The 15,724-nt window shown below is 42.3% G+C and overlaps 1 protein-coding gene across 4 annotated transcripts in view; it reads left to right on the forward strand.

Moving 5' to 3' along the window:
• Positions 1-15,724, forward strand: part of wdfy4 (WDFY family member 4) — a 59,063-nt gene that overhangs the window by 23,439 nt on the left and 19,900 nt on the right. For all 4 annotated transcript variants that reach the window (XM_088086952.1, XM_088086954.1, XM_088086953.1 and 1 more), the window contains exons 19-47: positions 398-474; positions 566-784; positions 1,017-1,195; positions 1,289-1,520; positions 2,035-2,186; positions 2,420-2,531; positions 2,616-2,806; positions 2,904-3,056; positions 3,778-3,851; positions 4,192-4,353; positions 4,454-4,548; positions 4,649-4,745; positions 4,880-5,082; positions 5,574-5,740; positions 5,818-5,937; positions 6,032-6,214; positions 6,298-6,456; positions 6,915-7,041; positions 7,166-7,314; positions 8,173-8,411; positions 8,506-8,627; positions 8,900-9,091; positions 9,179-9,288; positions 11,677-11,754; positions 11,881-12,072; positions 12,163-12,238; positions 13,269-13,483; positions 15,198-15,346; positions 15,466-15,580. In XM_088086952.1, the coding sequence (XP_087943078.1) occupies positions 398-474; positions 566-784; positions 1,017-1,195; positions 1,289-1,520; positions 2,035-2,186; positions 2,420-2,531; positions 2,616-2,806; positions 2,904-3,056; positions 3,778-3,851; positions 4,192-4,353; positions 4,454-4,548; positions 4,649-4,745; positions 4,880-5,082; positions 5,574-5,740; positions 5,818-5,937; positions 6,032-6,214; positions 6,298-6,456; positions 6,915-7,041; positions 7,166-7,314; positions 8,173-8,411; positions 8,506-8,627; positions 8,900-9,091; positions 9,179-9,288; positions 11,677-11,754; positions 11,881-12,072; positions 12,163-12,238; positions 13,269-13,483; positions 15,198-15,346; positions 15,466-15,580 (4,339 nt within the window). The remainder of the gene's footprint in view (positions 1-397; positions 475-565; positions 785-1,016; positions 1,196-1,288; positions 1,521-2,034; positions 2,187-2,419; positions 2,532-2,615; positions 2,807-2,903; positions 3,057-3,777; positions 3,852-4,191; positions 4,354-4,453; positions 4,549-4,648; positions 4,746-4,879; positions 5,083-5,573; positions 5,741-5,817; positions 5,938-6,031; positions 6,215-6,297; positions 6,457-6,914; positions 7,042-7,165; positions 7,315-8,172; positions 8,412-8,505; positions 8,628-8,899; positions 9,092-9,178; positions 9,289-11,676; positions 11,755-11,880; positions 12,073-12,162; positions 12,239-13,268; positions 13,484-15,197; positions 15,347-15,465; positions 15,581-15,724) is intronic.

Genomic DNA, 15,724 nt, shown 5'->3' on the forward strand with positions numbered 1-15,724 from the left:
TATGCAAATGTAATGCAAATTCATCAGCAGTAAATCCGTCAGTTATTTTCTTGATTAATAGCTTTGTTGTTTGGTCAATAAAAATGTCATAAAATGGTGAAAAATGTCAATCAGTGTTTTCTAAAAGGCCAAGATGATGTCCCCAGATGTCTTGTTTTGTCCAAAACACGACTGTCAGAGAGTCAGAGAATTTTGACTTTTTTCTTATAAAAATTATTCAAGCTGATTAATTGATTATCAAATCAGTTGTCAGTTAACTAGTTGACAAATAATCGATTAATTGTTGCAACTCTAAAAATGTATGTGCTGCAAAAAGGACCTCAGTGAGGTTTGGCTTGTTAATTAGCATATTAGAGCCTCATTCATAATTTCTCACAATGTGACGTTATGCTTTCAGCTGCCTCTTCCTGCCGTCTCTGGCCACAGTTAAAGGAGTGACTGCTGATGCAGTCTCAACGGGTGGAATTGGAGGAGGTAAACGATGAATCTAAATGTCAAATACTCCTATATATTTGTGAATAAATCTGAAATAAAATGTCTATTAATCTCTCTCCTGTGATTTCAGACTGCCGGGGTTTTCCTCCCGCAGCTGGTCTCTCATTTTCCTGCTGGTTCCAGATCAACCGCTTCAGTTCAGCCTGTGATTCCCACCCAATCCGTCTACTGTCAGTGGTTCGCCACATGTCCCGGACTGAACAACAGTACATCTGTCTGTCTATCTCCTTCTCAGCTTATGACGGCTGTCTGGTCATCTCCACAGAGGAGGAAGCATTTACATACCTGGGTAAGAGAGATTAAAGTTTGGTCAATATTTGCCCTTTGTGAACTTTGCACAGCATTTATTGATTGACAGAACTGATTGAAGAAAGTAGATACATTTTCTTTAGCTTTCTAGTTTTCTTTCTAGCTTTGCAATCTGTGAGCTATTTCTTATCAACTGTGTTTAAAGTGGGACTGCACATCATGTGTTATACTACACAGACTGACTGAATGGCTTTCTCCTGTTTCCTTTACAGATATGATGGAGCCAGAAATTTGCTCTCCAACTTCTTTACCTACGTCACTGAGGTTTCGCTGCTCCAGCATGCTGGTCCCAAGTCAGTGGCACCACCTGGCTGTGGTTATGGCCAAAGATGTGAAGAAGAGCTGTCTGACTTCAGCATACTTAAACGGCAAAGCAGTGGGGACAGGAAAGGTATGACAAGAGAAAAGAAACTAAGTAATGATTGAACTGATTGTAGATCTAATTTATGTATTCGTGCATCATAACCTCTGTTACCTCTGTCAGATGAGGTACATACAGCCGTTTCCTGGTCAATATGTCTCCATGGACCCTGCGGCTGTGATCGACGTGTACGGACTGATAGGAACACCGGCTCTTTGGAAGGAGCATGCTGCTCTTGTATGGCGAGTGGGCCCATCTTACCTGTTTGAAGAAGCTTTGAGCGCAGAGGCTGTGGGTGCCATATACACACAAGGCACCACATACCAGGGCAACTTCCTGGCTTTGTGCAACACAGGTGAACTGCAAGATCTTGTGCAATAATTGCACAGGATTTCTACAGAATGTCTTTGCTTACTTACAGTAAATCGTCCTGGACAAGAGCAGACATGCCGAGTCTATATATGTTTTGTTGTAGTTTGAGTTAAATGTGATTGTCAAATAACATAAGGCTGCCTATGGTCTAGATGTCTTAGGAATGTAGGTTTGATAAGTCAGTGTTTTCTTTTTTTGTGGTATTTCTTTCCACCATGCCATTGCATGCAGTTAATCATGTTGTCATGGTGCTCATGGCATATATGCATGATTTTATCTGCAGAACAGATGATTTGCTTCAGTGTAGGGGATCTTATACACAATGCAGAGCAACTACGTCAATGTATTATGCGAGGACAGCGTTGACGTAGAACATTTTTTAATAATACTCTGCTTATTTACAACTAAGTGCAGTTGCAGAAACAGTTACATTTGACCTTTGCACAGCTGTTCCACTGTACCTCCTTGCATTGTCTGACCCCCCTGTTTGTGTCCAGGTCATGATCCAGATGCTGAGTCTGTCCCTCTCAGGCTGGTTCCTGAGGAGCGCATCTCATTTGGTATGAACCCAGCAATTTCTACATTAACGACTGTGGTGCAGATCAGAGAGGATTACAACGAGGTGGACTGCAGACTTATTGCTAAAGAGGTAAGACAAGTCCATGCCGATAAAAAATAAGAGAAGCAACCACTGTGGATAGTTTTAAGAGGCAGCTCAAGACCCATTCTTTTAACTAATTCCACCTTCTATTAATTTTTTATCGCATATTATGGTTGTTATTTCTTAAAAATGTGTTTTATGCTTTTTATGCGCTTTAACTGTTTCAACTTTTGTTGTTTAATGTTTTATTACAGAGTAGCATTTCTTGTGTGTAATTACAGATGGGGATAACATCTCGGGATCAGTCCACTCCGGTGTTCCTGGCTCGAAACATCAGCCAGCACCTGAGCGGTACAGCTCGTACCATAGGAGCAGCCCTGGTTGGACATTTTGGTAAATAAAGTGTTTTTTGAAAATCTGTGCTTAAGTTAATCATTGTAGGAGCATTTGGTATGTTTATGGTCCTCTTTCCTCTAGGTGTGCGTACATTCACACCCAGAAGTGCATCCGATGGTTTCCTGTACGTCGGTGGACCTGCAGTTGTCCTCAGTCTAGTTGCGATGGCGCCAGATGATAGCTCTCTGTACGCAGCGGTTAAAGTTCTTCTCTCTGTACTGGAGACCAACTCTGCCATGCAGCGGGAAATGAGCCGCATCAATGGATACAAGGTCTGTTTGACCTCCTCAGTCACTGCAGCTAAATAGACATCAAAATCTGCTGCCTTGCTGTTGTGATCTATCCTTGTATAATTTACTCTCCTTGTAGCTGCTAGCTTTCCTGCTGAAGATGAAGCACAGTCTGGTCAGCTTCAGAACCTTTCAGCTGGTTCTGTATCTTTCGAAGTCAGTGGAGATGAGCTCTGGGTCGGGCTACCTACACAGCACACCTGCTTTCCAGGCTCTGCTATGTGACCTGGAGGTATGCATCCAAATTCTAGCTTAAAAGTTCAGTGGATGTGGGGAAAGGATCTTTTTTCATGTCAACTCAGTATTTATTTGGGATTTTTTTTTAAAAATAATACCTTACCCCACTAATTATATATTAGTTACTCACCCCATTTTACATTGAATAAGTGAAGAAAATGTTTTTCAGTTATGCCTCCAAGATAAGTGAAGAAGTTACAAACAGAAATTCTTGATTAATTGAAGTCATAGGGTGCATCAATTTACAAGCTCTCGCACATCTCATGCAGTATAATTGTCTAATATATCCAATCATATGCTCAGTACTTCCCAGACACATGCATTCTAACTACAATGCTACCATTTAAAACTCTCACGCATAAACAATCTCACGCAATGACCAGTAGCGTGCCTGCACTCATGTCTTTGGGAAGTACTGAGTGTACGACTGGATAAATGAGACTTAGATTATACTAAACAGGTTGTTTGCAAACAGATGTTCTAACATAGTTTTGCTGTTATTAAACGCGGACCTCTATAACTTCAATTCATCAAGAATAAAGAAAAGTTTTTGGATCCTTCATTTAATGTGAAGGCATGTGGAGAAAAACAAAGTTTTCTTCAGAATTTCAGTGCAAAACTGGGTGAGTAACTGAGCCACAAATGATCATTTGTGAGGTGAAGCATTCTGTCAAGTGCATCTGGACGATAATTGTTAACTCTCTTTGTGTTTTCAGGTGTGGCAGAACACATCCGACAATCTGGACCTTTCAGTTTTGAACCACTTTGCTGAAATCCTGAACTCTTCGAGGTAACTTCCACAGCTATCAGCGTGTGACCAGACATGTAGCTTTAATCCAATTCATTATTAACTCACATGGCCAACAAGTTACGCAACAAAGAGAGCCCTGTTCAAGATTTACGACTGACTTCAGCGGCTGCTCTGTCAACTTGTGCAGCGGCCTATCATCAATGTTACGGAAATGTACAACAGAAATAGTCAAGGGAATGTTCAACAAAATCAGTCACAGAGGCTGAAGAGAAGAGCATGACTGAACGTGTGCATGGATCGCTGATTTAGATTTTCTGTCCTTGGGAACAGATTGTGATTGATAATAATGCTCTCTCTGTTTCTCTCTCTGTATTCTCAGCGGTGACAGCAGGAATGCAGCGGTCATGCACAGTATGGGGCTGCTACCAAAGCTGCTGTTTGAGCTTTGTGATCCTGCTGTGACAGTTCAGAAGGTTAAGATCATTTCATGTGTCATTACATCCCTCCTAAAAGCTCACCTCACTCCTCTGGACATAAGCAGGTACAGTCTGGGAACACATCAGCAACAACAAAGTACAGTTCTCCTGATCATTTTTTTAAGAATACCTTTGTATTTAAAATACGTCCTTTTATTTGTTCAGACTCGGGCTCTTCCTGGTCTACACACTCCCTCCTCTCAGTAACATGAATGAAGGAAATGAGATATCTGACGGCGATCTTTCAAAGGATACGCAAGGTACACAATTTAACACCCAACACCATCTCATGCATGCATAACATGTCACATGGATGACATAAGTTGTTTCCAGCACTGACTTCAAGTGTTTTTGCTGTAGCTCAGAGCTCTGATCCCTCCAGTCTCATCTGGATCCGCAACCAGCTGTTACTCTCTGTTTGTGAAATCCTCAACTCAGACAACCTTCTAATCAAAGAGTGAGTGGCATCTGTTACTACTCAGCTAAAACCAAAACTGGATCGAAAACATATTTCCCTAGTATCTCATGTGCTGTAATGTCATGGCAGAAACATGAACTGAATTAATCTGTCACGTTATTATTCCCCACTAGTGGGCAGAAGACTGTATTCGATGCCCTGGGGAGTGATTGGTTCCTGCTCTTCCTTCAGCCCCACCTTCACTCTTCCACCTTGAAACTGGGTCTCATCCTGCTCACACACTTTCTGTCGAATCCCAGCCAGCAAAGCAGTTTCAGAGAGGGGGTCCTCCCAGCAACACTCATAGAGGGCATGGAGGAACCGTTTGCTGCCTTGGGTACATTAAATTAAATACTTTCTCACAAGAAAACAAGGCGTTAACTATTTGCCTCCTTTACTGGAATCAAATTGTGATGACATGAAGTTAAGTATCTTAAAAGTATCAGTTTCAAAGATTTTCATAAATAAATGTCTAAAGTCACTGTCTTTCACCATAGTAGGTAGCACAATAATGATGAGGCTGTGGCCCACTGATGAACACCTTTTTATTTGAACTGTGTGTCTGTGGTAACATTTCTTGAAAAAATCACTATGCAATGTCATTAATAATCCGCTCTCACACACACACCTGAACTTGCATGCACACAGACATACACCAACTATGTTGTGGTAACACTTTCATCTCACCAGTTGCAGGACTCACAAAACTAGCTGATCCAAAAAACACACTGCAGTCACCATGGGTGTGATTAAAGAATGAAATCATAATCCTTCAATATTGTAACTTTAATACTATTACAATATTCTGAGTGTCTTACTTTTCACCAGACAACCTCAGAGCCCATTCTTGGTCTTACGAGTGCCTCAGCACCACGTGTCCAGGCTTTGATGTCCTTCAGGGGCTGCTGATCAGACACACTCACCTACCTCAGGTGTTTGAAGTCGTGGCTGCTTTGCTGCTACGGAAGAAAGCCACTTTCACTGCAGAGGGAAAGGTGGGGAATTTCTCATCATGTATATAGTCTCCATCATCATCCCTGTCACAGTGCTCTTATCATGTTGTCATCTACAGGTGACTTTGGATGACGTCCTACAGTCATTGATTGACAGCCAAACAGACTCTCCTGCTCAACAGCTCTGTGTTGAGGCTGCAACAATTCTGCTGGAATTAGTCAGAGTCGTGATCACTCAGGTACAAATGTATTAACTTTACTACGGTATCTTTTAAAGTTGACAATTTGATAATGTGTAATATCAGTTTTTTTTTTTTTTAAATGTTTCGACAGCCTCCTACTCCCCCAGCAAAGCTCATATCAGATACTGATGCATCATGGGAGTTACAGGTCCCAGCAAGTGTGATGCAGTTCCTCTGTCTTCTCCATAATCTGCGGCCCAGAGACCTACTGTGGGTCTCACCAGAGTTCCTCCACACACTTGCTGCAGTTGTGTACCCTCCGGATGTTTCAGAGGTTTGTGTGTTTCTCTGGATTTCTGAAACATTAAAAGTTCTTACATCACTGGTTTCATTCACTGGTTTGTTCACATCTGTCAGGTTGGAGTTGAACCTTGCGCAGTGAGTGAAGATAAGGACACACTCAAAAATCATCCAAACAGGAAGCCAGTGTGTGACTTCATTCGTATTCTGCTGATGGACAGTCTGTTTAATATGTCTGCCAACACCAATGCACATCCTCTAATTCTGTTGCTGGAGGTGAATTCACACACACACACACACACACACACACACACACACACACACACACACACACACGCACACACGCACACACACACAAATATAACGGGCAGTTTACTTACTGATGTAGGGCTCTTCAATAAACTATTGTACTGCAAAACCCTGATTTCTCCAGAAGGTGCCACTCTTTGCTCAGCTACTAAATAAGGCAGAGTCAGAGTACTGTCTATATGATTCACCACTAAGAGGGAGAGAACACCAGTAGGCCAACACTACTACAGATTTCGTTTTCTGCCAGACAATCTTAACCTGCATGCTCACACACTTCACTTGAGACAACATTAGACATGATGTTCCGCTCACTGTCAAGCACAATAACAGTAAGAGAGATCACATATCAAAATATATATTTTATTTGTTGTTGTCAGTTTCAATCATGCTTTTTTTTTAACTAATAAAATGCTTTAATGTCCCAGTTTTCTCCTGATGGTGCATCCTTGGAACAGAGGCAGAGTTTCCAGACTGAGCTGCTCGAATTGATCATGGACATCATCCACATGCTCAGCAACGAGGATGAAAACAACACTCATCTCACCTCACAAGGTAGAAGGACAGTGCATGTTTATATGCTTGTAGCTCAAACTGGTTGGACCGTGTCAATGCAGAAAAATAAAATTAATAATAATCTCACCTGTATGCGCTGCTTTTTGTGTATTTTTTCTCTCAGACTGCAGTCAGACTCCTGAGGGACAGATGGGCACGCTGATGGAGAATGTGGTGTTCTTCAGTAAGACGCTGCTGCAGAAACTTTACAGCGGAACATTCTTGGGAGACTCTGAGAGTTTGATCAACTTCCTTGCAGATCAGATTGTGGTGGTAAGATAAACACATAGACATGTACACAAAATGATATACATGCACCTCTTGTAGACTTTTACTATAGAAAATTGTTTAACCACAAATCTTGAAATTCATAAACTTGCAAACTTCTGTTGCAAATCTGCAACCTGAAGTAGTGTTGTATTCAAGATCACCTAAACTGAGGTCAAGTCAGGACTAAGACCAGAGTGTATTGAGACATAAACAACGCCAAAACATTTAGGGGTTGGGGTCGAGTCAAGTCCAAAACCAGACCAGAGTCCTGCACTGCAATAACACAATGATGATTTGTGAAACCCCTCAAATCGATCTGAAATATCCACATTCCCGTAAAAAACACCTGCAAAAAAACAATGAAGATTGTTCTTGATTCAACTTTTGAGTGCCAAACTGTAACATTAGAGATGTCCTGATAAAATAATCAAAAGGCATTGCAGAGGTGAGTTTTATGTGAAGGAATTTTTTCTTTGTTTTGTATGAGCAAACAAAAACGAAACAAAGACTAAGGAGCTGAAATCAATGTGATCATCTTCTTTCAACACTCCTTTTGTGCACAGGTAATTTAGTGATTGCCCTGCAGTTGGCCTTGATCGATCTTAAAAAAAAAACAAACCCAAAAACCCAACCCAAGCCCTCTTCGTCTGTGATTGAGACAAGAATAGATAAAAACCACGTTAAGTCCAAAATGAAATCGAGACGTTCAAAAGACTTGAGTACTACAACACGGCATTAAAATTAAAAATAATCTATTAATTGCCAGCATGGAGACTATAAAAAAAATCTGCCCACAGGTCATTCATTCATTCATTCACTTTTACACTAACTGATAACAGATACACTGCTGTATGCCTCTAGGCTCTGGAGAAAGGCCAAACTCAGAAGGAGAAGACCGTGTCGGCCCTCTACTCGTGCAGTAATAAAGCCCTGCTTTATTTCTTGTCTCAACCACGACATTCCCAAGAAGAAAAGGACGCCGTCGTCAGGACGTTACAGACTTTCATGGAACGCTGGGATGTTGTCATGGCAACTTACAATTCAAATTCGAACTTCGTTACCTGCCTTCTTCATTGTCTGTTATTGATACGATCGGGCAGGTAATAAAAAAACAAAACATACACACAGATACGCACAAACATGCTTAAACCAGTGTTCAGTGGTAATTAAAAAAACACTCACTTTTTTCTGTAGCTACCCTGAAGGTTTTGGATGTGTGGCACAGAAAGTGCCTCAAAGGAAAACTTCGTCTCCCCAGTTTGCTACCAGAAGTAAACATTCTGCCTGCCTCAGCAACGGAGCAGACACGATCACAGGTATGAAGGCCACAGAGAGTTTTTTTACATTCATTACTTTAGCCTTACATTGTTGTGGATTTACTGTCTGTGGAAGTTTATTGTGTCACTGAAGAGAGAGCAAATGTGTGTGTGTGTGTGTGTGTGTGTGTGTGTGTGTGTGTGTGTGTGTGTGTGTGTGTGTGTGTGTGTGTGTGTGTGTGTGTTTGTGTTTGTGTGTGTGTGTGTGTGTGTGTGTGTGTGTGTTTGTGTTTGTGTGTGTGTGTGTGTGTGTGTGTGTGTGTGTCTTCCAGATGACAGAGAGCTAGTGTCCTTAGCAGAGGCCTGCTGGTCAAAGGTCATGGCAGAGAGGCAGCACATGCTTGAGGAAACTTATAAGATAGAGATCTCAGCGAGCCCCACAGCTCAAACAGGGCCTGTCAGCATGACTGACATCAGCCCTCTGTGGGAGGAGACGGCGAACAAAACCTGGCTGCTGCACACAGGTGAGCTGTCACAATGCTGATAACTGCAGTATAAAAATGTTAGCTTTATGTTTTTGGAAAAATTAAGAATTTTGTTTGCCTTCTCAGATTCTCAGAAGAAGAAGATGGGCAACAGTTCTCAAAAGACGTTTGATATGATCAGCAGTGCTGTTCGCTCAGCTTTGGGCAGATCAGGCAAAGAGTCAGGAACAGTAGAGGTAAAAAGACTCATGTTCCTTCTGTGTTTTTGTCTTTTGGCTCAGGACAGACTGAGGTTTGTATGTGTGTTGTCCCCTCTGGGGAGGGTCTTTACCTTTTCCCAGGTGCCCCAACATCCCAGAGCACTGTGCCCAGAAACTCATCCCAAAGTCACTGCTGTGTTTGTGCTGTGGGCCGTCCAGCCCTGTGGGGGTGTTTGATTATTTCTTTAAATGGATTTGGATTATCACAGCTGATTGCCCCTGAGTGGGCATAGTAATTGATATCTGTTAGGCCTATCCATGGGAACACTCACTACAACACACTGTTTGCTGCTGAAGGTTAAAGACGCGTTTATTGTTGTTTTTCCCCCCGAAACACGTGGCCCACATCATTAGTTCCCCCACAACGCTTAAGACGTCGAGCCATCTGGAGCAGGGAGCGGGGACATATTACTCAGGCACACAGGCATGAAATTACCGCGTCTGTGTGTCTGTCTCACCCCCACAAAGCGTGTGTGTGTTCTTGTTTGTGCGCTCCTCTCGCCGACAGAAATCGGGTTGGCAATTATAGTGGTACCAATCTGATGAAAACATTATTCATTTGATGTTATTCTTTATCATATCAGTCTTTGACAGGCTATCAGAGAGGGTGATGAATTGTTTTTTCCGTCTGAGAGGCAGGGAGGGATGTTTGCCTTCTCCCACTCCGCCGTGTGTTGCACCACTTCTTTCTGAGTAGGTTGCAGCATGCAGCGAGCGTCGGAAAATGATATTCAGATCATCAGTAGTGGTCAGCCAGTCCGTTTATTTTCCATTTATCTTCATGAAGAAACAAGTGAGTCATTAATTAATTTCTGGATCATCAACTTATGACCTTTAGTTGGCAAGTCATGAGCTTATGGGCAGTCTCTTCTGAGTCACTGGATCCATAGTGATGTATTTCTACAGAGCATAGTTTCCAAGTCTCAGATATCTACTTTTATGAAACAAAAAAAACAAGTTTTAAAGCCTACTGTAGGTAATGAATGAGAATACAGTGACTGATAGGCAGACTGTGTCCTCAGTCAAGCTTCAGTGCAATTCTTCTAGAGATTTATTTCATCAGCGAATGCAGTTTCCATAATCATATCTGTGTCCTCATATTAGAAAGATAATTAACAGCACTAATGATCACGTTAAGTTCATTACACATTCACTGCCAGCCCAGAATGAAGTTGACATTATGTTGCCTTATCATCAAAGGTGGCGTATTGTTGGGAAGTCATTAAAATGGAAATGAGTGTGATGTTCTGATGTTAATTGCAGAGGGAAGAGATGAGTTATGTATTTAATGCAGCATTTAAAAAGCCAATGAGGTTCCTATCTGCTAAATAGGGTAATTAATGCTATATATTACTTATGTTTGTCCAAATGAAGGAATGAAATTAGGAGATGATGACGCCGACTTGCTGTTTATCTGTCGCAACACGGCTCTAGCTCGCAAACTTCATTATTACACTCTTTTTTTGTCTGTAATATTTCTATAATCTCCCCTCAAATTACTCCTTTATTTCTTTCCTCTGCACAACTTCTCATTTGGATAGGCAGTCAGTCATTTAGAGAAACAGTTTTCATTCTCCAGAGGGCTTGTCAAAGTTTGTTGTCAACTTTTACGCATGGATTTATTCTGAAATTATGTCAAAAATTTTGCATCTCTTGTGTTACAGAAGTAGCTGTGTTTCCTTTTTTTTATTGTACTTGAAATCAATTATTGCATTAATGGGGTTATTGCGCAAAACACAGAATTAGCATCTGTAAATAAGACTAGATATAAAGAGTTACTGCATGTTCATTCAGTCAATTAAATGGCTTTCCTGGGTCAGCTGTGAGGATGGACACATGTTGTTTCACTAGTCTCTCAGCGAGCACTGCTGTGATGATGGGCTTAATGAAGCAGTTAACAGTCAGAATATGATCCCAGTGTGTCTGCTGAACATGAGCATCCTGCAGTGTCAACACGGCTCTGTTTTGGGTTTTTCTATTTTTTCTTTCCTTTTCTCTTTTAATTGACACACACTCAGAGGCAGTAAAGGCACACACACACTAGCCTTGCCCTTGACTGTGGCGTGGCTCAGTGATATTAATGTTTATGTTAATTAGATCACACCAACAAATGATTACATTTCCAGACAGGGTTATTGTAAGACTGTAGCCACTAGCTTATTTTGCCCAGTGAATGCAATTTACAACAGATGTAATTGTGTGAATGCATTGTAATTGCATGAGGAAACAACAATACCATTATGAATATACAATCTCTGTGAACGTGATGTGTGCTGTGTGTTTACAATATGAGCTAGAGGAAGAGCGATTGTGCTGCCCTCTCTTTTCATTTGCACCCATCAGGTTACTCTCCTTTTGTTGCAGGAGTTTCTATCCTACATGGAGTCACATCGACAGAGAGGCCACAGCATGTTTGAGAATATGAGGACAAACCACTTACAGGTTTGACAGAAATGTGACCATAAATGTACTGAAATAAATGTAATTAAACATCCCAAATTGGATCTGTTATCATGATTATCTCTGTCTCATCTGTTCCCTCTGCCCGGGCCTGTTTCTGTGTCCCAGTTAAGAGCCAGTGAGTGGGAGCGGGTGAGCTCCAGGTGGCTGCAAGTGGAGGCCGAGCTACTGAGGGAGAGAGCTGTGTTTGGCCCTGGCCCAGGGGTGCTGCTGAGCAGAGACTGGGTGCAAGATGCCGCTGAAGGACCCAACCGGACCAGATCACGCATCCGCAGAAAGGCTCTCAGACGATCCAAACGGGTATAGACTCTCAGTTTAGTAGGGGATCTGTGGAGCAGGGTGTCCTGTTAAGTGTCCAACCTTCACCAGTGCCATGTGTTGTTTCAACAGGTGCTGGGAACGCTGTGTCTGGGTTTAAGGACTGGCATGTCTGAGGTGGCCCAAAATAGCACAGACGGTGACACAGGTAAAGAAAAGTATTACCTGATGATTTCTTAAATTTTACTTTTACCTGACTAGAGTTGACATAACAGAACTTCATCATGCTGAACATGGCTTTACAGCTTTGTTGTCATGGTGATGTTTAAGTCATGCAACCGTGGCGTAGTTCATTTATTGCCTAATGTTTTTAAATTTGGTGACTGCATTTATGCTTCAAAAATCATGAAAGTGGTGTTTGCTTGTGAAGATTGTCTTGCTGAACAAAACTTATAAGTATCATAAATGTTTGTTTACCACAGAGCTTATTTTCTGCAATAATCCAGAATTTCATGGGAAAACTCCCCAGGCTTTTTGACAAGGGAACCAGGGTCACTGTCCTTGTGGACCTCCAGAAAAAACAGAATCTCTGTCACACTCTACTTGTTTTCCGCTAACATGGAACAGGTTTTGTTCTGATTCCCGCACCTAATTTGAATTGTTTAGAGCATTTTTAACCAAAAAAGTTCGTTCCCAGCTGAACCCAAAAAATAGCAGGTTTTCCCTGAAACTGAAGTGTGTCATCTGTCGAATGTATCCTTGATTACAATGATTTAGATCAAACTGGTAGAAACACAAGCTGGTTCAGCAGGTAGCACCAAGTTTCTGAGAATCCTCAACGGAACCGGTTCAAGAACGAGCGCTAAATTGGTGGAAAAAGTGTATATTTGAGTGTTTGGTGTAAGCTCAATGGGAAACGTTGGTGTTATGGTGCCATGCTGAGCGGCTACCTCTGAAGCACTAATCATGCACTTTATCCTCTTTTTTACTGTTTAGGTTTTTTGCTTTTGACCCTCTGCCCTCTGATTTTTATTTTTTTTATTTTTAGGTTTTGGTCCTTAAGTGTTTTCTAGGCTTGTGTTTTTTAATCTGTCTGTTGTTTTTATCTGTTGTTTTTAACTTATTTTTATTGTCTTGTGTTATTCTTTTTATTGTGAGCTGTTTGGCCCTTCAATTTCCTTCGGGATTATAAAGTTAATCTAATCTAATCTAAAAATGTTTTGTTTGCTTTGTAACAGAGCCCAAGATCCTGTGTGAAGTTGGAGCAGAGGTTAAAGAGGACGAAGAGGAGGGAGGAAAGGATTGTGACCGTCTGACCTTCTTTCCCGTCCTGAATGAGACACCTGCTGTCACTGAGGGTCCACCCGACCCCTTCACCCCCGACCCCTGCTCCCACACGCAAGACTGCCACGACATACGAATCATTCTGCAGGAGCTGCACCCTGGAGAGGAGGTACTGTAGCACAGGAGGGTGTGTTGGTATGCTGGGTTAAAAACAACATGCCTCCTTCCCACCCTGCTAATATTCACAATCATAATTATCTGATGTAGACTGAGGGATTCCAGTAGCCCAGCGCTGCTATCAGAATTTCATCTTTCCTCATTAGTGTAATGTTTTAATGTGGAGGCCCAGCTCAGCTCTTCTCATTCTTCCAGCGAGTTAGAAACCAAGGCACATGTTGACAGGGACTCTCATCACTCCGGCAACCAGCCGCGGCTTTTAATGTTTCTGACAGAAGTATTAATAAAAACAGTAGGAGGTGATGCAAGCTGTCTTACATCCGCTTAGTAAGTGTGTGATGTGTGCAAGTGTGTCCTGTTGTCTTGCAGTGGTTCAGTGTGTGAATCCTGCTGAGCTTCCTGTCAAATGAACACAGTCATTAGCTCTGAAAAATGCACACACACACTCACACGCACACATACACACGCGCGCACACAAACGCGCGCGCACACACACACACTTGATGGACTAACACACACACACACACACACACACACACACACACACACACACACACACACACACACACACACGATGGACTAACACACACACACACACACACACACACACACACACACACACACACACACACACACACACACACACACACACACACGGAAACACACAAAGGGAGACCCACTCATAATTAGCTTGCCAGCGCCAATAGTGTGATTATGACAGTAATGTGTGTGGGGAGAAATCAATGGTCTGACATTAGGCTCTCAGTCAATAAAAGTCCTCCTTTTCTCTCCTTCTTCCCATCATCAGCTAAATCATCCACAGACTGATAACGCATATCTGTCTAGCGCACAGTAAGAAGATAAGGAAACAAGTTTATTGTTATGTATTTAATCTTTGATAACAATAAATTTGTTTTTTTTTTCCTGAAATCTAGTCATTGTTTGGGACGGTAGGCCTGATGCCAGTTTGAATTCACTGAAGAAATACTGCCACAAAATCTGACCATGATATAGCTTAATGTAAGATTTCTGTGCCATGTAGCGGAGACGCTCACCTTCTTATCACGTGACAAGTGATATTATTCATCATAGCGTGTCTCTGTGTGCATTCATACAAGAGGCTCTGATCACTTAGCAGGTTTCCTATTGTGTGTTTGGCAGTGATTAATTCTCCTAATAATGGCCAGGCCGAGCCTCCTCCTCCTCCACCAAGAGTGTGACTCTGTGTCTGGGGGTAGGCAGTCTGATTTGATTAGTATAAATTGTGAGGGGCCTGCGGGTATGTTTGGGGGCCCCATATGGTTTTTGGGCACCATGTCCCAGAGGGCCTGTGGAGGGGCCAACACAGGGAGACAGCCAGGTGCACACACTCAGTTTAAAATGAGGGGAGACAATGGAATTAGCCACACATTATCACAATGCAGTTAGCGTTAGCTACAACCAGCGCTGAAAGCAGCATGTGGGTTCAACTGTGGCGCGGGATGAAACACACAGTCACACCGCTCCCCATCAATCAGCTCTGATAATGAAGTGTTCAACTGTGTCTTTTTAATAATGATTAGAATATGTGATTAAAATGATCAATCAAGTAAAGCCTGAAGTGCCTGCGTTGCTGCCATGTCATGTCCCAGGAGAGAAGTGCACTGATGTGTATGGTGCCTCTCACATGGGGCATAACGTATCTTTCTCTCTCGCTCTCTCTGTAGGTAAAGGCGAAGATGTGTGTAGTGACGGTGAGCGGCCTCAGAGTGACGGAGGGGGTGCTGCTGTTTGGGAAGGAGAGCCTGCTCCTGTGTGAGGGATTTACTCTGAGTCCTGGTGGAGATGTTTGTTGCAGGAAACACCACCCCAGCAGGTACTGCTGTGTGTGTGTGCGCGCTGTATAGTTGTGTGCAGTTACAGAAAAAAAAACATGTAATGAGCACACATTAACTTGTCAGGTGTTTCAATCAGTCATCTGTCTTTCTCTGCCAGTGTACGTGATTCCTATATTTCCACCATGCTGAGTAAAGAGCTGCCACCAGCACGCTGCAGATGCTGGCCCTATGAGGACATCAAGGATGCTCGCTTCATTCGTTTCCTCTTAGAGGTCAGACACCCTAATGCTCCCACAGAGACTGTGTCTACACAGGCTTTTTTTTGTAGGACATTTACAGTATATGTAAATGCTTAATAATCAGATTTCCTGTGCATTTTTACTCTCTTACAGTTGTTTTCCACTAGCTTTTTCTGC

The sequence above is a fragment of the Plectropomus leopardus genome, chromosome 13 (assembly GCF_026936395.1).
Source record: "Plectropomus leopardus strain MGB_pleo_1.0 chromosome 13, ASM2693639v1, whole genome shotgun sequence".
In the NCBI taxonomy this organism is placed as follows: domain Eukaryota; kingdom Metazoa; phylum Chordata; class Actinopteri; order Perciformes; family Serranidae; genus Plectropomus; species Plectropomus leopardus.